We start from the raw sequence: 24,090 nt of genomic DNA, 5'->3' as shown, positions 1-24,090 counted from the left end.
AGATGCGAGGGTTCTAGGTGGAGGGAGGCCTTAGAACATGTGTGCCCTGAATTCGTTCACCTTCCCAGAGTTCATTCCCCCACCCTTTTTTTTAAGAGATGGGGGTCTCGCTATGCTGCCCAGGCTGGTCAAAAACTCCTGGACTCAAGCGATTCTCCCGCATTGGCCTCCCAAAGTGCTGCAATTACAGGAGTGAGCCACAGTGCCCAACCCTCATTACCTTTTTAGAAAGCACCTCCTGACGTTGGCAGTGACGTTTATTTTTCTGGGGGAGGAGAGTTATATACAGCAGTGACCCGGAGCCCTCACCCCCACCAGGCTTAGGTGGGGACAGGAGGCGTTGGCAGAAGGCACACAGTGGCAGTAGCCCAGAAGAGGCCAGGAAGTAAGGGGGGGTATGTGATGTGTCCTGGGAGACCCAGATGAGGAAACTGAGGCTCAGTGAGGGCCTCAGGTCACACAGCAAGGTGCAAAGGCAGCTAGTCCCGAGAGCTTGTGGTGGTTGCTTCTCTCTTGCCTGGGCTACAGGAGGACGCAGGGGCAGCCCCCGCCCTTCTTCCTGGGGGCACTGGGAGGGCTCGGTGGGAGCTCTTGTTCCTGGTATTTCCTGTGGGAAAACGCCAGTGAGTTTGGAGTGGAAGGGCTGGGGACAAGGACAACAGGAAGGGGACTTGGCTCACCGGACGGCCCGCACCAGCTGCTCAAAAGCCTCGTCTACGTTGAGACGCAGTTTGGCCGAGGCCTCAAAGTAGGCCACGTGGTGGGAGGCGCCGAAGGCAAAGGCTTCTGATCGGGGGACCTGGGGGTACGGGGGACACGGGGGAGTCAGGTCCCTGCACTCAGGGTGACCACAGCCAGAGAGACAGACAGGCAGGCTGGATACTCTAGGAGAGGTGACCCACTGTGAGAACTCAAAGACGAAGAGCTCCTGAGAGATTATGGAGGGAGATGCTGCAGGGGCTTGGTGTCTTCTAAGTAAGGGACGGGGGCAGGCTTCGTGGGCACTTGCCCTGCTGTGCCTTAGATAACCAGGAGTGGGCAGGCAGGGAAGTCAGGGTGTTCCCGGCAGAGGCCGGCGGAACCCCAAAGCCTGGAAATCCCCAAAGCCTTCGCCAGATGGACGAGTTCTGTGTGGAAATCATTGTCGTGGGGGAAGTGATGGGAGCAGGGAAAGGAGGGGCGCAACTGTGCGGGGCATCTGGCACCTGGGGAGGAACTGGGGAGCCATGGAGGGGGCTGGCCATGAGCAGGGGAGGTGCTGGGGCTGGTGGGAGGTTGGCTGGAAGGGAGGAACGCGAGGAAGGGGCAAAGAGAGCTGGCGGACGGGGGGTGAATGTCCTTTGTTCCGTCCAGCAGCCTCTCCTGAGGACACTTGCATGCTAGGCCCTCTGCTCGGTGATGCCGGGGACCCTGAAGGTCCAGTTTGGGGGTAACCCATCTAGGTGAGCTGTGTGACAGTGGCAGTCGCAGCACTGCAGGAACAGAGGAGGATGCTGATGGGGGACAGGTGTGCTGGAAGGAGCCTCCCAGACTGAGATGGGGTCCCCAGAAAGAGGGGTGTCCCGAACCTGGCGCTGTGACTCCAGATCTGCCTTGTTCCCGACCAACACAACAGGGAAGTCGTCGCGGTCCTTGACCCGGAGAATCTGCGTGAAGAGCTTGCCTACCTCGTTGAAACTGTGAGTGAAGCCGGAGGCATAAGGTCCACCCAGCTGCAGAGCCCAGGTCCTCCCCACACCCACCCACTGCTCCGCCACCAGCAACCCCGTCACCTCTGCCGGTCGTTAATGGCGAACACCAGCAGGAAGCCGTGGCCAGCACGCATGTACTGCTCTCTCATGGCCCCGAACTCTTCCTGGCCCGCGGTGTCCAGGACTGCAGAGACAGGGAGAGGGGCCATCGTGGGGACCAGGCTCCCCCCAGTCACCCCCAAGAGCCCTCAGCCCCCACTGACACCACCCCCATCCATCATCCATCCTTGCCGCCCTCACTGTCCAGCCGGGCTGGGATGCCATCCACACTGCAGATCTTCGTGTAGGAGTCCTCAATAGTGGGGTCGTAGTCAGACACGAAGTAGGACTGGCGGGGTGGGGAGAGGATAGTTACTGCAGTGCCCCGGCAGGCAGGACGAAGCCCTGCCCTTGGGATGCCTCTCTCAGTCTCTGTTCCTCTCTCTCTAAATGTCTGTCCCTGTTGCTGGGTCTCTGCCCCCTTTTCTCTGGGTCTCTGTCCCCTCTGTCTCTCTGAATCTTTTTTTTTTTTTTTTTTTTTTTGAGACGGAGTTTCGCTCTTGTTGCACAGGCTGGAGTGCAATGGCGAGATCTCACTGCAACCTCCGCCTCCTGGGTTCAAGAGATTCTCCTGCCTCAGCCTCCCAAGTAGCTGGGATTACAGGCATGCGCCACCACACCTGGCTAATTTTGTATTTTTAGTAGAGATGTGTTGGTCAGGCTGTGTTGGTCAGGCTGGTCTCGAACTTCTGACCTCAGGTGATCCACCCACCTGGGTCTCCCAAAGTGCTGGGATTACAGGTGTGAGCCACTGCGCCCTGCCCTGTCCTTCTCTCTCTCTCCAGATGTCTGTCCTTGTTGCTGGGTCTCTGCCCCCTTTTCTCTGGGTCTCTGTCCCCTCTGTCTCTCTGAGTCTCTATTACTCTCTCTCTCTGGGTCTCTGTCCCCTTCTCTTTGGGTAGCTGCTCCCCTGCCCCCCTTTCCCTGCCCCCCACCCCTCCTACCAGTCTTCTTCTCTCTGAGTCACTCCTGGTCCTCTCTTTCTGGTATAAGGTACATGTCCCACATCGTGATTACATCCTAGCTGTGTGACACTGAACAAATCACTTCCCCTCTCTGAGCCTCAGTTTCCTCATTTGAAAAAGGAGGCTAAGAACAGCACTACACTCCATCCAGCACCGGCAAGATTCGGAGCAAATCCCCATTGAATATTGAATGTATCAGTTATCGGAGGCGTTGTTGTCCAGACTGCCTGTTTATATCTCTCCCTCCTCTTCTGCTTCCTCCCTCTCTTCCTCCTCCCCCGTCTCCTCCTCCTGCTCAGGCGGCCTCCAGCGTCTCCTCCCAGGGGAAGGTCCCGGTTCCAATCCGGCTGCGGAGAGGCTGCCCCACCCTCGGGCCCCGGCCCCTCCCTTCCTGCCTGGGTCCTGCCCGCTGCCAGCCAGGCCTTTGGCCAGCTCTGGGACTGCCTCTGGGTGCAAGGGGCCCAGGGCTGGGGCCTTTCTCTACACAAGCAGGGCTCCCTCCCAGGCCCTTGAAGGGGTCTGTTGGTGGGGGTGAGGGGGGTGTCCTAGGGCCCCGGGGCCTCTGCGGTGGCATGTCAGGCCAAGACACTTTTCTAGGATTTCTTTGAAGCTGGGGGGACCTCCCTCAGGAATGGGGAGGAGGTTTCCTGGGCTGGGTGGAATTTCAGGAAAGGGGGTGATGTGGAGGCTAGGGGTCTGAAGGCTGCATCTGTCGGTTAGAGGGGTGCTTGGTGAGGGGCTTGTCCTGGAGGGAGGCTGTAAGGACCAAGCCCTGGGAGGGATTGTGGCTCTGGGGGTAGTTAGGGGCGTGACCTCAGAGCACAGAGTGAGAAGCTCAGGGCTGAGAACTGGGAGCCAGCCCGGGGGTGGCTCAGGGGTTTTGGGAGGTTATAGTATATACAGGCTTAGAAACATTGAGTTCATTTATGGGGTCAGAGAAACTCCCAAGGAGTAGGTCTTTCTGGGGGTGCCAAGAATCTGGGGGCTTCTTCCATGGAGATGATTTGAGAGCTATTCACGGTTTCTGAGAGGGGCTCAGGGAGTTGCAGTGGAGAAAGCATGGGATGGAGGAGGGGCTGGTTTTCCTTGGGGGTGGGGTGGGAGAGTGGAGGTTTGGGCCTCCAGGAATGGGGGATTGTCAGGACTTGGGGTCTTGGAGATTTCTGGAATGGCCAAGGGGCAGGATCTCTTTTTAAATCTCGGGTCGGAGAGCAGGACTCTCTTAGGACTGGGTAGTCCCAGAAGAGTCTCAGGGCCAGGGTCTGGGTAGAATTTCTAGATTCTGGGGGCAGTCATGGAAGGGGCTAAGAATCAAACGTGGGGCCGGGCACGGTGGCTCACGCCTGTAATCCCAGCACTTTGGGAGTCCAAGGCAGGCCAATCACGAGGTCAGGAGTTCGAGACCAGTCCAATATGGTGAAACCCCGTCTCTACTAAAAAATACAAAAATTAGCCAGGCATGGTGGCACTCGCCTGTAGTCTCAGCTACTTGGGAGGCTGAGGCAGGAGAATTGCTTGAATCCAGGAGGCAGAGGTTGCAGTGAGCCAAGATCGCACCACTGCACTCCACCGCACTCCAGCCTGGGCGACAGAGTGAGTGAGACTCTGTCTCAAAAAAAAAAAAAAAGAGAATCGAACGTGGTGGAATCTCAAAGGTGCTGGGCACTGGCATTCTCCCAGGAAGGCTCTCAATGGCTTAGAGGGGAAGTTGGGGACTGGGATTTGGGGGAGATAGGGCTCAGGGTGGTGGAAGGTGGCACCGAGGGCGTGGTGGGGGTCCTGGGAGTGCTTAGGGTCCGAATGGGGTGAGTATTTTGTATTTAGCATGTTCCCAGGAGGTGCTCAAAGCCAGGTCAGCAGGTAAGCGGGGTCTTAGGCACTGGGAGAGGGAATGGTGGGTCTCGGGATGCGAGTGCAGAAGGAAGGGTCCCCCGTGCAGGGGATGGAGGCTCTCCAAGAGTTTAGGTTACAATCTGTGGGGATCTTTTAAGATTAGAGGGCCTTATAGGAGGGTCTCAGTGATGGGTCAAGGGGGAAAAGGGGTCTCGGGGATCCCCCCAAGGGCTCAGTTCTGGGTCCCGGGGGACACCCTCCCGGGTGAGGGCCCACTACCTGGATGAACTGGATGGTCAGCGCGCTCTTGCCCACGCCGCCGCCGCCCACGACCACCAGCTTGTGTGTCTCGCTGGGCGGGGGGTCCCCGGGCCCAGGTCCCCCGCCCCGGGGCCGCCCCCGCCCTGTCCCGGACGCCGCCCCGCTGCTCATGTCGCCACCGCTGCTGCTGCCTTCGCTACCGCCTGCGGGGGAGCCGGGCGGGACCCGGGGGGGCGGGCTACGCTAATGAGGCTACTGCATAATCATGAGCTCTGGCAAGGAGGGCTCGCGTCTCCGGACACTTAAGGAGGGGGACGGGCCAAAGAAAGGGAGGAGCTATGTTAATAAGGGAAAGGGAACGGCGTTCGCTGCGAAGGGGAATTCCGAATGAGGCGGGGCTATGCTAATGAGAGACCTGTGCTTGCCCTGAGCGGCGCCACGCGCTCTCAGCGGGAGGGCGGTCTGTGGGCGTGGCCATGCTAATAAGAATTTATTCTTTCAGCAGACGGGGCGGAAAGTTCCTCAGGGGAGGGGCTATGCAAATAAGGACCCCTGTGACACTGCTGCTTGGGGCATCGTCTCCGAGGCCTTAGTATGGTAGGCGGAGCTCGTCGACTCGAGCGCGCGGCCGTATATAGGGCGCTCCGAGGAAGCAGCAGGTTTTGAGGAGTAGCTCCACCTCCCTCCTGGGATCCTAGCCAAGCTTTCGACCCGGGCGTCTGGGTTAGAAGCTAGAGTCTCCGCCCGCTAAGGGACCCAGGCTTCCGGTTCCCGCTGTCCCAGCCAAGCGGAAGACAGACTGGGAGGAGAGTGGGGCCCTAGAGGGGGACAGCAGGGTAACGGGGCAGGGAGGGGCCGTGAGATCACTGCATTCCTAATCCATGAGCCAGCTCGCCCAAGTAGGGATGCCTGGGTCATGAAGAGCCTGGGGCCAGGATTTCTGGGTCTTGAAGGAGAAGGAAGCAGAGGGCCCAGACTCCTGGGTCCTTAGGAGAAAATGGGGCTGGAGATGTGGACTCCTGGGTCCTGGGGAGGAGGGTGTCAGGGAGGAAGGTAGACAGGTTCCTTCGTACTAGGTTCGGTAAAGGAGGGAGCCGGGGGCCTGGACTCTTAGGTCCAGGGATTGGAGAGGCTGGGGACCCAGGATTCTGGATCCGAGCGAGGGCACTGGCTTGGGGGGAACCGAATTCGTATATGAGAGCTTGAGACCAGGACTAGTCTGGGAGACCGACTCTTGGATCCGAGGAAGGAAGAATCAGACTCCTGAGTCGGAGGGAGGAGGGAAATAGGAGTCTGGACACTGCTCTGAGTGAGAGGATTCGGAATTCAGATTTCTCTGTACTGAATGAGGCGGCTATGGGGTCGGGCTTCTAGGTTCTAAGTTTATTTTTATTTGTTTATTTTTGAGACGGAGTTTCCGTCTTGTAGCCCATGCTGGAGTGCAATGGCGCGATCTTGGCCCACTGCAACGTCCGCATCCCGGGTTCAAGCGATTCTCCTACCTCAGCCTCCCGAGTAGCTGGGATTACAGGCGTTAGCCACCACGCCCGGCTAATTTTTGTATTTTTAGTAGAGACTGGGTTTCACCATGTTGGTCAGGCTGGTCTTGAACTCCTGATATCAGATGATCCGCCTGCCTCGGCCTCCCAAAGTGCTGGGATTACAGACGTGAGCCACCGCGCCTGGCCTATTTTTATTTTTTTAGAGGCGGGGCCTCCCTATATTGCCTAGGCTGGCTTCTAACTTCTAGGCTCAAGCGATCCTTCCGCCTCAGTCTCCCGAGTGGGACTACGGTGTGCGCCAATGCATCCCGTCTGGTTCTAAATTTAGGGGGGCCTAGAGGATCTGGATTCTGAGAGCCCCAGAATGTGGGCAGCACAACATCCAGCAAGTCGTGCTCACTCCGCCGGACTACAATTCCCTTGCGTCTGTTCTGCCTGGCGCCTCTTACGTCACCTCCTGTTCCGCCACCCTTTCCGCGCGCGCGCAGGGCACTGTGGGGCGTCATCGCGGGCTACCGCGGCCCCGCCCACTTCACCTCTCACCCCATTAGCTGTCCCCGCGCGACAGAGGCGTTGCGCGGACTACGCCTCCCGGCGTGCATCGCGCGGACCCCCGCCCCATGTGTCCCATTGGCTTCTGGGAAACCGAGTGCGGTTGCCTTCCCGCCGGCCTTCACGTCGCCGTGCTTGGTACTTGAAATCCCGGCAAGCTCGGCGGCGCTTTAGCTCCGCCTCTCTCCTCCTTTGCTCACGAACCCCGCCCCAGCCCGCCCCGCCCCGCGCCGGGGCCGGAGCCGCAGCCCGAGCGGCGGGGTAAGATGGCGGCGGCAGTCTGGGCCGCGGGGCTCGGGCCTATTGGGGTGGGCGGGGCGGAGTTGGGTCGCTAGTTGTCCCGGGGTCCTCCCCACAAGCCACGGGTCCTGGAGGGCTTCTCGGGGCGGTCTCGGGCCCGGCAGCTGCGGCGAAACCTGGCGCCGAGAGGGGGGCCTTCTCAGGGCCCCGGGACGCATCCTTGGGTTCCTGGGGGCGTCTATGGGGCGTCTCCGAGAGGACTTGGGGCGTCTCTGGGCCTAGACCGAGCCTAAGGCCTGCCCTCCATCACACAGCTGGCCTGGATCGTGTCTGTTAGACACTGTAGATTGTCTTTATGGGCTGACCGGAGGCTAGGGTCTGGTTAGAGGGTTCTGGGGCCATCTTGAGATCTTGAGATATGTCCCAGGGGTGAAGGAGGGTCTGCAAGACCTGAAGAGTATCTTCAGAGCCATCTAGAGCGCCTGGGGTATGTCTTTTAGGGCTGGAAAGTGTCTGCATGGGCTGGCCTGAGGATGCAACTGGTCTGCATAAGTCTGGGGCCATTTATCAGGCGTAGAAGAAGTGTTCAAGGGCTAAGTCATTTAGGGCCCCCTAGGGGGTTGGGTTATGCCCACCAGGGAAGGGCGCCAAATATTGAGATGTACTGAGGGTCTGGGGTCTCCAAGGTATGGGTAGTGTCTAATAATGGGTGACAGGAGGCTGGGGGCAGTTAGAAGGACCTGGAACCATCTAGATGGCTTTAATGTGACTGCAGGAATGCAGTTTTGATGCCTGGAGCAAATTTGAATGCCTTTGGGGTCAGAGCAGCTTGTGGCGAATAATAATACGGAAACAGAATGAGGAAATTTTGCCCAGCTTAGATATACTTGCCCTTCAGACAGTAATTCAAATGAAAAATGTTTTAAGATTCTGCATTACCCTGGAGGTTATTGAGAGAGTTAGAATTAATCTACATTAGTCTGGAAGAGTCTGGAGGATCATCTAGACCCACTATTACAGTGCTTTTCAAGGGGAAACCTGGGCCATGTTGACCGTGATCTGCATTAAGATACATTTTTTCATTGAGACCTGGTACAGACAGTCATAATGTATTTAACATTATATAACATAATGTATTAACATTAACTCACCTTCCACGAATTGACATTTCCACTTACTACTTGTGCTGTGCTGCGAAGAACTATTTTGTTCTATTTACTTTTTAAAACAAGCTATTTGTGAAGCACTAAACTGGTATATGACCCTGTTGTTGGGGAAACCACTGATCCAGACAGGACCTAGCAGTATCTGCAGAGCATTCTTCTGTTCAGAAGATCTCAGTAGCTGAGGGTGTGTCTGCGAAGCCTGGTGCTTTCTAAATGAGCAAGCAAGCATCTTTGTATACTGCAGAGGGTTTGGGGATCCCTCAGCCTGTAGTCAGCAGATGTTGATTAAGCTTCTGATATGTGACAGTCACTGTTGTAGGTAGCATGTGCTTCCCCAGGAGGTGCTGGAGAGCAGTTCCAGGGCCAGGAACTGGGGCTGAGCTTATTGAGTATTGGTGAAAGAGGCTGGGATGTAATAGACTATCAGGGTTGGGTGTGTCTTAGGAAGTTAGGAATTAGGTGGAGCTGGGAGGCTGAATATGGAGGCTTGGCATGGTTTGAAAATCTATATGGGATCTAGAACAGGACCAGGGTCTTGTCTTTGCAGGCATGCTGTGGGGGAAGCGAGGAGACAGATGTAGGGGAAACCTGTGCGTTAAGGGCTAATAGTGTCATTCCTGTTCATCCGTATTGAGCACTTGAGGTGCTCTAAATGTGTGGCAGAAGTCAGGCTTTGAATATTCACAGCCATTCTCTGAGATAGATGCTCCTATTTCGTGCATTTACAATTAAGCATACTGAGTTGTGGGTTAGGGATTTTGAAGCTTTCTAGGAATTTTGAGATTGGATATTGTCTTACGAGTAGCAGATTTGACAGTCATGGGGAAGCTTACAGCTGAAATATTCATATTTTTCTGAAGCCCTAATCAAGACATCCACCTGTTTGATGGATGATCTTTCAACTGCCTGACTGGGGAATCATATCAAAGAATTTCCATGACATTGCAAAGGCTTTGTGCAGATGGCGATAGGTAAATGCCTCCTGTGAAGTTTTCCTTCAGCATGTCTTTCTGAAGTTTAGCGTTTTTATTTTAAAAATGGCATACTGGTTTTGCAGATCACTCAATGAAGTTTCCAACTTAGGTGTATAAATAAAATTTGGGGGTGGTCCTCACCATCGAGGACAGTTGATGCTCTAGGAAGCTGTGTGGTGTTTGAGGCATGGCGTTGAATATTGCCCAGCACATTGGCCTTGGGAAAGGTGGGTTTATAGGACTGTGGAACACACCCTTTGAAATCACAGTGCAGCACACACAAAAAACCTTGGTGTTGGCTTTGCCTCTTAGGAGGCCAGGGAATGAGGTCTTGAAGTTTGGATAGGTTGTTGGGGAAGCTGCGGGAATTGAGGAGTGAGATGTTAAAAGCGGAGGCCAGGGAGGCCTCCCTTTGGCATAAGAGGCACCTGAAACCCAGAAAAAAGGAAGAGAATTGCTCCTAGTCCCTGGGGTGTCTGTGCTGGGTCCAGCGCGCACCCAAGCACAGGGTGGAGTGGGATGAGGTGGAGGAGAGGAGGGGTGCCAGAGGGGATGCTGAGGGAGGTAGTGTGGGGCCCTTGAGGTCTTCATGTCTATCCTCTACTTCCATCCTTTCTCCCGGGACCTCCACTCCAAACTCTCCCCCCTGGACCCCCAGGTGACCATGGAGGAAGAAGATGAGTCTCGAGGGAAGACAGAGGAGTCGGGCGAGGATCGGGGCGATGGTCCGCCAGACAGAGACCCCACGCTTTCTCCTTCTGCCTTTATCCTGGTGAGGCTGCTGGGCTCCTGGCACTGAGGGATGGAGGAGCTGGGCATCCACACTCCAGGGGCCTGACGCCGGGGCCTGAGGCAGGGGCGCTGGACTCTTGGCTCCCATGAAGCACTTGAGTCTGGCTGTCAGTGTCTGGGATGTCTGTCTCCCAAGGGGCAGAGGTTGCAAAGCATCTGCCTGGGTCCTCTGACGCTTGGTTCTTCCCCCCTTCCCCAGCGAGCCATCCAGCAGGCTGTGGGAAGCTCCCTGCAGGGGGACCTGCCCAATGATAAAGGTATGGCGGCTTCCGGTTCCTTTTAGCCCCTGCCCCCTCTCTGCATTCTTTATCCTAATGTCATTCATACAAGCTTTTCTGAAGCCTCCTGGGTGCCACCCTTGTGGTGGCATGGGGAGCCAAAAATGGGCAGACACACTGTAGCTGCCTTGGAAGGGCCTAGTGTGCAGTGGAAGGGAGACAGGCACAGTGCTGGGAGAGGGCAGGAGGCCCACTTGAGCTAGCATGGTGGGAGACGGGTCAGGGCACCTTCCCAGAGCAGGGACAGTGAACGGCTTTCTAAGGACCTAGAAGAGTCTAAGGACCTAGGATTAGAGGGAAGCCTGATCAGCTGCAGCAGGCCTACAGCACGGGTGCAGCGGCAAGGGGCTGCGCTGGGCTCCCTTGGGGCTGGCATGCAGGAGGGTGTGAGTGGGGTGGGGGGAGGCAGGAGAGGTCTGTGGGGACTGGATCCCAGCAAGGCCTGAATGCCAGGTTGAGGTGTCTGCGGGCAGACAGGAGGATGAATGGCTGAGCGTCGGAGCCTCTGAAGTGGGTGCTGGGAAGTCCTCCTGGGAGGCGGCGCATGGAGGCCTGGAGAGCATGCGGGAGGCTGGTTCCGCTGTCAGGAACTAGATCAAGCTCCTCTTTCCTCTACCCCGCAAGTCTCTGCAGCAAGTCCCCTGTGTCCAATCCCCCATGCAAATCTCTCGCCAGATGGCTCTCGGTGTCATGGCCTTCGATGGCGGCGCTGCCGGAGTCCACGGTCAGAGCCCCGTTCCCAGGAATCAGGGGGCACTGACACGGCTACTGTGAGTAAGAAGAGGGGGCTGGGGGCCTGACTCACGGGTATCAGGGAGGAAGGGATGGGGGCCTGAGTCTGGGGGAATGGGGTTTGGGGACCTGGACTCCTGGCTCTGCGATGCTGACCAGGGGCAATGTTGGAGAGTCTGGGGGCCTGATCTGTGGGCCTGAGCTTTGAGTGTTGATGGCAGTCAGGCTATAGGAATTAGATCCTCAGTTTTCTTGGGGATCTTAGATGTCTGGGTTCCTGAGAGGTTAGGGAGTGGGGAAGCAGGATTTGCCAGTCTTCATGTGACCAGGGATGGCGTAGAGCCTCTCTGGCCTCTTCCAGGTGTTGGACATGGCCGCGGACAGCTTCCTCGCAGGGCTGGTGAGTGTCCTGGATCCCCCGGATACCTGGGTTCCCAGCCGCCTGGACCTGCGGCCTGGCGAGTGAGTAGCTGGGCAGCTGGAGTGGGAGAGGCCTCAGCGTGAGAGCCAGAAGCACCCCTGAGGCTCACCCACCCCTTCCGCCTTGCAGAAGTGAGGACATGCTGGAGCTGGTGGCTGAGGTCCGAATCGGGGACAGAGATCCCATCCCTCTGCCTGTGCCCAGCCTGCTGCCCCGTCTCAGGGCCTGGAGGACGGGCAAAACGGGTATGTGGGGCCAGGGCGGAGCTGGGCAGGTGGTCGTGGAGTTGTGTGGGGATCGGCTGTTTTTGGTAGTGATGGTAGCGGTGATCATGTTATTTACACAAAACCTTTCCCTTCTCTTCGTATTAGACGTGATTAAGGCTGTAGGCGCATACAGAGGTACATAAAGTAAAAACTGATGTGCTGGGGCTATGTGGGAGTGGTCAGCGTGTGTGACAACTGGTTTCGGCACGCTAAGTATTAGTGTCACTGCACTGGGCGTTCATCTCCCCAGGAGGGGGACTCTTCGAATCTCTATCTTCAGAGAAGCAGACAGCCTGAAAAAGGGCAGGCACTTGCCCAAGGGCACACAGCCAGATGCTCCATGGGGTGCCTGGGCCTTGAGCCCTGGTGTGTCTGAGTCTGAAGCCCAAGTTTTTGATGTCTGAGATGTGCGCTGCCCAAGGAGGAATCTCTTCCTCCAACCCCACACACAACGGTAACCCTGTGAGCCCTTTAGACCGCAAGAGGAACGCACATCTCACTTGCAAGGAGGACTTGTTACTCTGCACATTGCTGAGCCCACTCCCAGGAGTTCTGATTCTGCAGGTCTGGGGTGGGACCTAGGAATTTTCACTTTAAACAATACATGCTGCTGAGCCCTGGACTCTGTTGAGAACCCTGGGTTTAGGCCTTCCTTCTACGTGAACATCTGTATTTGGAGGAGGGGTTGGAGGGAGAGGAGAAGAAGGTGCAGTCAGCTATGGGCACCAGCTGTGAGCCGTGAGCACCAGTTCTGTGGTAGAGCAGGCACACCACTCTGTGCCAGGTCATGTTTACCTTGTTTACGTTGTTTCGCTGTGTCGCCCAGGCTGGAGTGCAGTGGCATAATCTCAGCTCACTGCAACCTCCACTTCCTGAGTACAAGCGATTCTCCTGCCTCAGCCTCCTGAGTAGCTGGGACTACAAGGTGCGTGCCACCACACCCAGCTAATTTTCGTAGTTTTAGTAGAGATGGGGTTTCACCATGCTGGCCAGGATGGCCTTGATCTCTTGACCTCAAGTGATCCGCCCGCCTCAGCCTCCCACAGTGCTGGGATTACAGGCGTGAGCCACTGTGCCCTGCTACCTTGTTTGTTTTTTTTGAGACAGGGTCTCACTGCATCCCCCAGGCTAGAGTGCAGTGGCACAGTCACAGCTCACTGCAGCCTCAAATTCCCGGGCTCAAGTTATCCTGTTGTCTCAGTCTCTGGAGTAGCTGGGACTACAGGTGCATGCCACCATGCCTGGCTAGTTTTTTTTTTTTCTTTTTTCTTTTTTTGAGATGGAGTATTGCTGTGTCACCTAGGCCGGAGTGCAGTAGTGCGGTCTAGTCTCTCTGCAACCTCCGTCTCCCGGGTTCAAGTTATTCTCTCCTGCCTCAGTCTCCTGAGTCGCAGGGATTATAGGTGCGCATGCCACCACATTGAGCTAATTTTTGTATTTTTAGTAGAGGTGGGGTTTCGCTGTGTTGGCCAGGCTGGTCTCAAACTCCTGACCTGAAGTGATCCGCCTGCCTCAACCTCCCAAACTGCTGGGATTATGGGCGTGAGCCACCACGCCCAGCCTTTATTTTTAATTTTTTAAAAATTTTTAATAGAGATGAGGTCTTGATATGTTGCCCAGGCTGGTCTTAAACTCCAGAGCTCAAGCAGTCCTCCTGCCTTGGCCTCTCAAACTGCTGAGATCACAGGCATGAGCCACCATGCCTGCCACACACCCTCCCCTTTTTTTTTAACAGCTGGAAATGATTTATCCATTAAGTACAGAGATATGGTGCCTAGGACTTATGACATTCTTAGGGGCCCACAAAAGTGTTTCAATTTCTTTAAAATCAGAAGCTGTAGGGCTGGGCACGGTGGCTCACGCCTGTAATCCCAGCACTTTGGGAGGCCAGTGTGAGCGGATCATGAGGTCAAGAGATTGAGACCATCCTGGCCAACATGGTGAAACCCTGTCTCCATTAAAAATACAAAAATTAGCTGGGCATGGTGGCACACGCCTCTAGTCCCAGCTACTCGGGAGGCTGAGGCAGGAGAATCGCTTGAACTCAGGAGATGGAGGTTGCAGTGAGCTGAGATCGTGCCACTGCACTCCAGCCTGGGTAACAGAGTGAGACTCCCTCTAAAAGAAAAAAAAAAAAAAAATCAGAAGCTGCAGAGGATAAGTAAACAAATGGGTGAGGCAACGTTCCCCTAAAACTTGATTTAGGAAAACAGGTGGTATGCTGGATTTGGCCCCTGGGCCTTAAGAGTGATAAGGGTGTATCCGGAAGCTAATAGTAGTTGTTTTCAGGGGGACTCTGAGGTTATGTTTTCTTTGCTTATTCCAGGTAGCTTTAAAAAGAAAAGAAAGTTCACCCATAATCCTATCCCATACAGAAATTTATATAAAGCTGTGGATCTCGCGTGTTTGCAGAGCGCTCTAGTCCGTGGAGTATTTTGTGCTTAAGGTGCTGGGAATAGCAATGAGGCTAGGAAAAGCTGAGGCTCAGACTGTCCTCACCCAGCAGCAGGTGCAGCCTGGCTCTTTCTGCGCACTCATCTATTCCTCCGCTTATCCTGGGAAGTAAATGCTGTCATCATCACCCCTGCTTCATCTTCCCCTAAGCCCTTGGAAGCTGAGGGACTGTACACTCCACTCATTGATATTTTTTTTGTTTGTTTTTGAGATGAAGTTTTGCTCTTGTTGCCCAGGTTGGAGTGCAGTGGTGTGATCTCAGCTCACTGCAACCTCTGCCTCCCGGTTTCGAGTGATTCTCCTGCCTCAGCCTCCCGAGTAGTTGGGATTACAGGCATGTGCCACCACACCCGGCTAATTTGGTATTTTTAGTAGAGATGGGCTTTCTCCATGTTGGTCAGGCTGGTCTCGAACTCCCAACCTCAGGTGATCCATCCACCTTGGCCTCCCAAAGTGCTGGGATTACAGGCATGAGCCACCCCACCCGGCCATAAAGGGTGTTGGATGAATGAACATAGCCCCATTTTATAGATGAGGAAACTGAAGTAAGACACATTGATCCACTTGCCTGTGGTCACGTGGCTGGTGAGGGCCAGCCCCTGGATCAAGGGGTGGCTCTGGTGCTGCCCTCTTGACCCCTCTCCTTCCCTGGCACTGTCCTCACACCACTCTGCTGGCATCCTTGCCTGTGATGTGGCCTCTGTCAGCCATCTCCATCGTGTGACTGTGGCATCATGACTGTAGTACTTAGCACAGTGCAGCGGGCTCTTCGGGGCGAATGAGGTGACATACGAAGCACCATGCCTGGTTTGGAGGAAGAGGCAAACCTTTGTCATTGCCACCGTCACTGGTCAGTGGTGTCTCTGAGTCCTGAGCAGATGTAATTCCTTGGGTGGGGACTCAGCACAGAGTGAAGAGCTTGGGGTGAAGACCAGCCTTCCTGGGCTCCCCAGCTCTGCCATTTCCTGGCTCTGCACTGGAATCTCACCCTCTACCAAACGGGAGAAACTCCCACGAGAGGCAGCTGGCGCAGCAGGCCGGAGCTTGTTTTTGTCTTGGAGGGGGACTTAGGTTTGAATCCCAGCTCTCCCCCTGCAGCCTGTTTTCCTGTTTCTTCTTCACCCAGGATGGAGTGTGGTGTTGTGGTCGTAGCTCACTGCAGCCTCCACCTCCTGGGATGGGTCGCCAGCACTGGTCAAGATAGTTCCTAGTTTCAAGGCCAGGGTACACTGCCCAGGGTCAGGCCAGTGCTGTCTCAGGATATGGGAGTGCAGGTTCGGGGCCGCACTGACTGAGTTTACACCCTGACTGCTGCCTCCTCTCTGTGTGCCCTTGGGGAGGATACTGCAGCCCTCTGCCTCAGTTTCCTCCTGTGACCTTTGGGTTAAGAACCATGGTGTGCAGTTGTTGGGAGCATCCTACGGCTGGCTCCTGTGAAGCACTTGGGGCTTCCTGGGCAGGACCTGGTGGCCCAGGGAGTGTCCACGGCTGGGCCAGCAAGCAGGCGCCAGGAGGGAGGCAAAGGCCCTGAGCGCCTCTCTCTCCCTGTTCCTTTGCAGTTTCTCCACAGTCGAACTCCTCTAGACCCACCTGTGCCCGTCACCTCACCTTGGGCACGGGAGACGGGGGCCCTGCCCCACCCCCTGCCCCCTCCTCTGCATCCTCCTCCCCTTCCCCTTCTCCCTCATCTTCCTCCCCTTCCCCTCCCCCACCCCCACCGCCCCCTGCACCCCCAGCCCCACCTGCCCCCCGATTCGATATCTATGACCCCTTCCACCCCACCGACGAGGCCTACTCTCCACCGCCTGCTCCGGAGCAAAAGTACGACCCTTTCGAGCCCACCGGCTCCAACCCCAGCTCATCAGCCGGGACCCCCTCACCTGAGGAGGAAGAGGAGGAGGAAGAGGAAGAAGAAGAGGAAGAGGAAGACGAGGAGGAGGAGGAAGGCCTGTCCCAGAGCATCAGCCGCATCTCGGAGACCCTGGCGGGCATCTACGATGACAACAGCCTGAGCCAGGACTTCCCAGGTGACGAGAGCCCCCGCCCGGACCCGCAGCCCGCACAGCCGACTCCGGCCCCTGGAACGCCGCCCCAGGTGGACTCCACCCGGGCTGATGGAGCCATGCGCCGGCGGGTCTTCGTGGTGGGGACCGAGGCAGAGGCCTGTCGGGAAGGCAAGGTCTCGGTGGAGGTGGTGACCGCTGGTGGAGCCGCCCTCCCGCCGCCCTTGCTGCCGCCCGGCGACTCGGAGATCGAGGAAGGGGAGATCGTCCAGCCGGAGGAGGAGCCCAGGCTGGCGCTGTCCCTCTTCCGCCCCGGCGGCCGGGCCGCCCGACCTCCGCCGGCCGCCTCGGCCACCCCCACGGCCCAGCCCCTTCCCCAGCCTCCCGCTCCCCGGGCCCCCGAGGGGGACGACTTCTTGTCCCTGCATGCGGAGTCGGACGGCGAGGGCGCCCTGCAGGTGGACCTGGGGGAGCCGGCTCCCGCGCCGCCCGCCGCCGACTCGCGCTGGGGCGGCCTGGACCTGCGCCGCAAGATCCTGACCCAGCGGCGGGAGCGCTACCGCCAGCGCTCGCCCTCCCCGGCGCCCGCGCCCGCCCCGGCCGCCGCTGCTGGTCCGCCCACGCGCAAGAAGTCCAGGCGGGAACGCAAGCGCAGCGGCGAGGCCAAGGAGGCCGCCTCGTCCTCGTCGGGCACCCAGCCCGCGCCGCCCGCCCCGGCCTCGCCCTGGGACTCCAAGAAGCACCGCTCGCGGGACCGCAAGCCGGGCTCCCACGCCTCGTCGTCCGCCCGCCGCCGCTCCCGCTCCCGCTCCCGCTCCACCCGCCGCCGCTCGCGCAGCACCGACCGCCGCCGCGGGGGCAGCCGCAGGTCGCGGTCCCGGGAGAAGCGGCGACGGCGGCGGCGCTCCGCCTCCCCGCCCCCGGCCACCTCCTCATCGTCGTCCTCGAGGCGCGAGCGGCACCGCGGGAAACACCGGGACGGTGGCGGCAGCAAGAAGAAGAAGAAGCGGTCGCGGTCTCGGGGTGAGAAGCGGTCTGGGGATGGCAGCGAGAAGGTCCCGGCGCCCGCCCCGCCGCCCTCCGGCTCCACCTCGGGTGGTGACCGCGACAGCCGCCGCCGGGGGGCCGTGCCACCCTCCATCCAGGACCTCACGGACCACGACCTCTTCGCCATCAAGCGGACCATCACGGTGGGCCGGCTTGACAAGTCCGACCCCCGAGGACCCTCTCCTGCTCCGGCCTCCTCACCTAAGCGGGAGGTCCTGTACGACTCCGAGGGACTGAGCGGCGAGGAGCGGGGCGGCAAGAGCAGCCAGAAGGATCGGCGCCGCTCGGGGGCCGCCTCCTCCTCCTCCTCTTCCCGGGAGAAGGGGTCTCGTCGGAAGGCGCTGGACGGGGGTGACCGGGATCGGGACAGGGACAGAGATAGGGACAGGGACAGGTCATCCAAGAAGGCCCGGCCCCCCAAGGAGTCGGCGCCTTCCTCAGGGCCCCCGCCAAAGCCACCAGTCAGCAGCGGCTCAGGCTCTTCATCCTCGTCGTCCTCCTGTTCTTCCCGGAAGGTGAAGCTGCAGTCCAAGGTGGCGGTGCTGATCCGCGAGGGTGTCAGCAGCACCACCCCGGCCAAGGATGCCGCGTCAGCCGGCCTGGGCTCCATTGGCGTCAAATTCAGCCGTGACCGCGAGAGTCGCTCCCCCTTCCTAAAACCTGACGAGCGGGCCCCCACTGAGATGGCCAAAGCAGCTCCGGGCAGCACCAAGCCCAAAAAGACCAAGGTCAAGGCCAAGGCAGGGGCCAAGAAAGCCAAGGGGACCAAGGGAAAGACCAAGCCATCCAAGACCAGGAAAAAGGTCCGCAGCGGAGGTGGCAGCGGGGGCAGTGGTGGCCAGGTGTCGCTGAAGAAGTCCAAGGCGGATAGCTGCAGCCAGGCGGCAGGCACCAAGGGGGCGGAGGAGACTTCCTGGTCCGGGGAGGAGCGGGCAGCCAAGGTTCCTAGCACCCCGCCCCCCAAGGCAGCCCCACCACCCCCTGCCCTCACTCCGGACTCGCAGACCGTGGACAGCAGCTGCAAGACACCTGAGGTCTCCTTCCTGCCCGAGGAGGCCACTGAGGAGGCTGGGGTCCGAGGTGGGGCAGAGGAGGAGGAGGAGGAAGAAGAAGAGGAGGAGGAGGAGGAGGAAGAAGAGGAGCAGCAGCCTGCTACCACCACGGCCACCAGCACTGCTGCAGCCGCCCCAAGCACTGCCCCCAGCGCGGGGTCCACAGCCGGTGACTCGGGGGCGGAGGACGGGCCAGCTTCCCGTGTCTCCCAGCTGCCCACGCTGCCCCCGCCCATGCCTTGGAATCTGCCGGCTGGTGTGGACTGCACCACCAGCGGCGTCCTGGCCTGTGAGTGTCCCCTGGGGGAGGGTGGTGCTGGGGCAGGTGAGACAGGATGGGGACTGGAGGGTACAGACTTAGAGGCAGTGGGGTGCCCTGGCAGGGAGAGGTTTATAGGGACATAGACTGGGAGGGTGGGGGTGAGTAAAGGCCAGCCAGGCTCTAGGTGCTCTAGGTGCCTGGGTGTACTGGGAGAGAGGGGCTGGCGAGAGCAGGTGGTGGCAAGTACAGACTGGAGTGGTGGGCTGGGTTCTGGGATTCCCCTAGATGGGGAGTAGGAGAGAGGGACCAGAAAGAATGGCTTGAGCAGGGCATCGTATTCCTTACGGATGGCGGTTGCCTCTACTAGACTGCAGAGGTGGGGAGAGAGGTTGGGACTGGCCACAGCGGGTCAGGAGGCAGAATCTCACTCCTGCCACTGTCTCATCACTGCATGACCCTGGCTAACCCCGCACCCACACACCTGGAGTCCCAAGAACATTCGTGGTGTGGGCTGTTCTCTCATTGGCCAAGGCCCCCTTTTCCCAGTTCTGAGCGTGAGGCCTTGTGGCTGTTCTGGGGCCGAGGGCGGGAGATGATAGCAGGTGTCCAGGTGAGGTTCACCAGCTCCTGTCCTGTCACCTCTCCCATCTTCATGTTGTCACCTCTCCGCCTCCTGCAGTGACTGCACTTCTCTTCAAGATGGAAGAAGCCAACCTGGCGAGCCGAGCGAAGGCCCAGGAGCTGATCCAGGCCACCAACCAGGTGGGCTCCCCTGGGGGAGAGTCCCTGCCGCCCCTTCTTTTGTCCATTGCCTCGGGTTAGGAGAGGAACCGCAGGCCTGGCAGCTCTGGGGCAAGGTATCGGCCTGAAGAGGAGCCTGTTGCCTCAGCTGTGGGGAAGTCAGCCTGGGAACAGTGGGGTGCACGTCCCCTCTTCCCCTCCACCTCCCTTTACTCATCACCCCTCTGTCCTCTTCCCACAGATCCTCAGCCACAGAAAGCCACCCTCAAGTCTGGGGGTGACCCCAGCTCCTGTGCCCACCTCTTTGGGTCTGCCCCCTGGCCCCTCCAGCTACCTGCTTCCTGGCAGCCTCCCTCTGGGGGGCTGCGGTTCGACCCCCCCCACCCCCACCGGGCTGGCTGCCACGTCTGACAAGAGAGAGGGCAGCAGCAGCTCTGAGGGCCGTGGGGACACAGATAAGGTGAGCTGGCCTGGGGAGAGGTGGGGCGGTGGTGACAGTTCTGTAGAGAATATGGACAGGAACTGAGACACGGGGGCCCAAGGAGAAAGGGAGACTGAGGCAGGGAGACAGGGCCGTAGAGACCAAAGTCATGGAACCATAAGGAACTCCACTTTGCTGGAACGGGTGAGCAGGAAATGCGTTGGGCGTGTCCAAAGGAAAATCGCGTCTGTGCATGTGTGGGGCTGTGTGTGTACACCCCACATATACACACCCTGGAAGAGACGCCCCGCGCTGCAGCCCACCCCTTGATTATCTGTTGCTCGCGCTGTCTCCCTCTCTGTGTGAGTGGGGGAGGGTGGTTTCCGAATGAAAACTCAAGAACCTGTTTCTAGATGAAGCGGGGGAGAATGGGTGCCAGGCAGACAGTAATGTAGGTTCTTATTCAGCTGCTCTGGCCGGCTCCTACTCCTGGGCTCTGGGGCTGTTTCTCTCTCGGTCAGGTCTAGATGTGAGTTTTTGTTTTTGTTTTTCTTTGAGATGGAGTCTTGCTCTGTCACACGGTCTGGAGTGCAATGGTGCCATCTCAGCTCACTGCAGCCTCCGCCTCCAGGGTTCAAGTGATTCTCCTACCTCAGCCTCCCGAGTAGCTGGGATGACAGGCACCCGCCACCATACCCAGCTAATTTTTGTATTTTTAGTAGAGATGGGATTTCACCACGTTGGCCAGGCTGGTCTTGACTCCTGACCTCAGGTGATCTGCCAGCCTCAGCCTCCCAAAGTGCTGGGATTACAGGTGTGAGCCACCGTGCCCGGCCTTGGTTGGTTTGTTTTTGAGACAGGGTCTCGCTCTGTCACCCAAGCTGGCATGCAGTGGCACAGTCACAGCTCACTGTAGCCTCAGCCTTGATCTCTCGGGCTCAAGGGATCCTCCTACCTCAGCATCCTGTGTAGGTAGGACTACAGGCACGCGCCACCATGCCCAGCTCATTTCTTCATTTTTTGTAGAGTTGGGGTCTCACTACGTTGCCCAGGCTGGTCTCAAACTCCTGAGCTCAAGTGATTCTCCCACCTCAGCCTCCCAAAGTGCTGGGATTATAGGCATGAGCCACTGCACCCAGCCTAGATGTGTTTTCTTACAGTCTAGTAGCCCATAGCCAGACGGTGATGTTGGCCACCCTTACACAGCTGTGTACCGTGCCAGATAAAGCTGTATAAACCCCATTAAACATCCCGTGTGAGCCACAGAGGCGGGGCTGCAGTTTAGTCGGTCACTTGTCCGTAGCTTGTGCCTTGCGCTGCAGGACTCAGACGGTGAGGACCCCCTGGTCTACAGTGGCCCTTGCTCTGCCCTGGTCTGTGCTCTGCCCTTTGCCCCGCTTTGCCCATCCGAGATGGGTATTGGGGAGCAGCGTCTCTAGAGACCCACATCGTGTGGGGCCAGGCAAGCCTGAGAAGTCCCTCCAGGGCAGCCTGTGTCTCTTTTGGCCACAGAGTTGCCCTAACAGCTCAGTAGCTCGTCAGACAGTGTCACTGATGTTGCTCCTGGAGTCGGCTAGCCATTGTGCCCTGCCCTTCCCAGGACTCAGTTTACCTGCCCCTACTTTGATAGTCACCTGGCTTGGGAGGGCAGCTTCTCCAAGCGTGGTGCCAAGGGACTGTCCCTTGTGCCTGCAGAAGGCCTGTTCTTCTCTGGTCCCACGTGGCTCTCTGGCTAGAGGTTTCCTGTCTGCTTTTGCAAGGATTCTGCCTGAGGCCAGGGCTGCAGCTGCTGCCCTGAGCCTGCGGCTGCAGGATCTCCTAGCTTGCTGGCCACAGGCGGGAAGAGCCTTGCCTCGGAGGCTCTCTGCCCTGTCCCTGTTGCGTCCTCCCCTTTTCATCCCATGGCCATCCCCCTCGGAGCAGGCACAGCTCCCCTGGATTGAGTCTTTGCTCTGTACCCAGCCTGTGCCATGTCCTCCATGTGTGTCGCTGTAGTCCTACCCATAGGTGCTGTCCCCCTTTTACAAATGAGCCACAAAGGTGGCCAGGCACGGTGGCTCATGCCTGTAATTCCAACACTTCGCAAGGCCGAGGCGGGTGAATCGCTTGAGCCCAGGAGTTCAAGATCAGCTTGGGCAACATAGTGAGACCCAGTTGCCACAAAAAGTACAAGAATTAGCCAGGCGTGGGGGTGGCACATCTAGTCCCAGCTATTCAGGAGGCTGAGGTGGGAAGATCACTTTAGCCCAGGAGACCAGGGGTACAGTGAGCAGTGGTTGTGCCACTGCACTCCAGCCTGCATGACAGTGAGAGACCCTGTCTCAAAAACAAAGAAACAAAAAATGAGCCACAAAAAGGTTTGGCTGAGCATCCCAGGGGTCAGAGACAGGGAGTGGCAGACCAGGCTTCTGATACAAATGGGCTCAAGGTCAGTCCCCATCCCCACTCCCCAGTGCCCCTCACCCCTAGCCACCCCCTCCATCCCCTGGGTGACCAGAGCAGTACTGTAAAAACCTAAACTGAGTCCTCCCCGCTCCCGCGGTGAAAAGCCCTGTGCAGTTTTCTACAGCCCCGCCTCTAGAGTCTGATTCAAAACCAGCTGCAATTTCTTGGCCAATGCCTGTCTTCTCATCAGACTGAACTTTGTGAGGGCAGGCGACACACATGTCCTGGTCCCGGCCAGGCCTGGAGCAGCCCAGGGTTCGGCCTGCAGGAGATGTTCAGTGACATGCAGAGGCCCAGGCCTGGCCTTTGGTCCCGGGCACCTGCAGCAGAGGGCGCATGGGACAGACCCTCAGCAGGACTTCCAGCCTGAGAGCAGCCGGACGGCCAGAGAGGTTAGGCTGGCAGCAGAGGCGAGTGGAGGTGGAGGTTCCGCAGGTACTCACTGGCCCTTGCTGTGTCTTCCCCCGCTGTCGCCACCCCACCAGTATCTGAAGAAGCTGCACACGCAGGAGCGGGCGGTGGAGGAGGTGAAGCTGGCCATCAAGCCGTACTATCAGAAGAAGGACATCACCAAGGAGGAGTACAAGGACATCCTGAGGAAGGCCGTCCACAAGGTGGGCACCCGGAGAGAGGGGCAGACACAGGCCGGGGAGAGAACGAGCTGGAGGGACAGATGTGTGCAGACAGATGGACGCGGATGGGAGACGGGGAGGAGGTCAGTCTGGGAGGTGAGGAGGGTGACGGGATTTTCTCAAGGCCACCTGGGCCTGTTCCGCTGGCCCTGGGGCACCCATCGTCTAGGGGGACAGAGGGACTTTGGCCTGGTTATTGGGGAAGCTCCTACCACAGTTCCAAGCTGCGCCCAACAGTCCTGGGTGGATGGGGCCCCGGGAGCCTGGTGGTGACTCCAACTGTCCCTGGCCCCCCAGATCTGCCACAGCAAAAGTGGGGAAATCAACCCAGTGAAGGTGAGCAACCTGGTGCGGGCCTACGTCCAGCGCTACCGCTACTTCCGCAAGCACGGTCGCAAGCCAGGGGACCCCCCAGGGCCCCCACGGCCGCCCAAGGAGCCAGGGCCCCCGGACAAGGGTGGCCCGGGCCTGCCCCTGCCCCCTCTCTGAGAGCCCTGGCCAGCTCTTCGCCCCTCACCTCTTTGAAACTCTGGACGTATTTATGGCTCCACCTCCCCACCTCCCTCCCCCGTCAGTGGGATGACTGGGGGAGGGTTGCTGCAGGGAAGAGGAGAGCCCCCTGCCCTGCCCCGTGCCCACCTCCCTTGCCCCCAAGCCTGTCCCCAGTGCCCCTCCCTTCTGTTTGTGCCCCTCTCCCCAATTTCATTAAAGATTTCATGAAACATTACCCCTGAGCCCCATGGTTCTAACCCTTTGTTTTCGGAGACAAATTTGCCAGAGGGTTGGGGAGGGACCCCCAGGAGGCTGAGGATGGGAGACAGAGACCAGACTGTGACTTGGGGCAGCCGCCTCCCCTGGGCCTCAGTTTTCTTATCTGTGTAGTGGGTGTTGTGATGATTGAACAAGACACAGGTGGAGCACTTAGCACAGTCTCTGGCTGGGAGCGAGCTGCTCACAGGGAGGCAGGGGCCGGACCCCACCTGATCAGCATCTTCCCAGCTCGGCTCCTGGGTGCCATGTGCCTGCCTTGGAATTGCTCCCAGAGCAGGATCTGTGTTCCCCATTGAGTTGGCTTCTCTTTTCAGCAGCCCCGTGAAGCTGGGGTGATCTCATCCACTGTCCTGAGAGGGAAACTGAGGCACAGAGCAGCAAGGGCCGAAGGGTGAGTCAGGGCTGCGCTGGCTTCTGCCGGTTTCATCACCCAGAACTGCGGCCCAACCAGGAGAGGTGACAGTGCCCAGGGTCACCAGGCAGGCAGGCT

The 24,090-nt window shown here is 58.4% G+C and overlaps 2 protein-coding genes across 7 annotated transcripts; one reads left to right on the top strand and one right to left on the bottom strand.

Moving 5' to 3' along the window:
• Positions 1-239: 239 nt before the first annotated feature.
• RRAS (RAS related) lies at positions 240-5,071 on the bottom strand. Its single transcript, XM_019016358.4, has 6 exons — positions 4,868-5,071; positions 1,992-2,079; positions 1,773-1,875; positions 1,569-1,677; positions 681-799; positions 240-607 (listed from the first exon to the last, which is right to left on the bottom strand). Exons 1-6 carry the CDS (start codon positions 5,018-5,020, stop codon positions 523-525), a joined length of 657 nt encoding a protein of 218 aa, XP_018871903.1. The 5' UTR covers positions 5,021-5,071; the 3' UTR covers positions 240-522.
• A 1,981-nt stretch (positions 5,072-7,052) lies between these two features.
• Positions 7,053-23,556, top strand: SCAF1 (SR-related CTD associated factor 1). 6 transcript variants are annotated; one of them, XM_063701502.1, is made up of 11 exons: positions 7,053-7,164; positions 9,942-10,055; positions 10,275-10,332; positions 10,978-11,123; positions 11,447-11,547; positions 11,636-11,751; positions 15,786-18,617; positions 19,270-19,352; positions 19,573-19,791; positions 22,683-22,811; positions 23,127-23,556. In XM_063701502.1, the coding sequence occupies exons 2-11, from the start codon at positions 9,948-9,950 to the stop codon at positions 23,316-23,318; spliced, it is 3,984 nt and encodes a 1,327-aa protein (XP_063557572.1). In that variant the 5' UTR covers positions 7,053-7,164; positions 9,942-9,947; the 3' UTR covers positions 23,319-23,556. The 6 variants fall into 6 exon arrangements, with proteins under 6 accessions (XP_063557572.1, XP_063557574.1, XP_030863079.2 ...); XM_063701504.1 differs by having other exon boundaries at positions 22,683-22,912; XM_031007219.3 differs by having other exon boundaries at positions 7,054-7,164; positions 11,029-11,123.
• Positions 23,557-24,090: the final 534 nt, after the last annotated feature.

The sequence above is a fragment of the Gorilla gorilla genome, chromosome 20, assembly GCF_029281585.2.
Source record: "Gorilla gorilla gorilla isolate KB3781 chromosome 20, NHGRI_mGorGor1-v2.1_pri, whole genome shotgun sequence".
Lineage (NCBI taxonomy): Eukaryota > Metazoa > Chordata > Mammalia > Primates > Hominidae > Gorilla > Gorilla gorilla.
The sequence above is the reverse complement of the archived record's forward strand: the minus strand, read 5'-3'. Positions and strand labels throughout refer to the sequence as shown.

Coding starts and splice junctions, on each gene's coding strand:
- RRAS (XM_019016358.4), bottom strand. CDS start 5,020: ATGAGCAGCGGGGCGGCGTCCGGGACAGGGCGGGGGCGGCCCCGGGGC. Junction 1,876..1,991: donor CATCCCAGCCCGGCTGGACA/GTGAGGGCGGCA, acceptor CTGTCTCTGCAG/TCCTGGACACCGCGGGCCAG. Junction 800..1,568: donor ATCTGGAGTCACAGCGCCAG/GTTCGGGACACC, acceptor CCGTACCCCCAG/GTCCCCCGATCAGAAGCCTT.
- SCAF1 (XM_063701502.1), top strand. CDS start 9,948: ATGGAGGAAGAAGATGAGTCTCGAGGGAAGACAGAGGAGTCGGGCGAG. Junction 11,124..11,446: donor GGGGCACTGACACGGCTACT/GTGAGTAAGAAG, acceptor GGCCTCTTCCAG/GTGTTGGACATGGCCGCGGA. Junction 18,618..19,269: donor CACCAGCGGCGTCCTGGCCT/GTGAGTGTCCCC, acceptor CGCCTCCTGCAG/TGACTGCACTTCTCTTCAAG.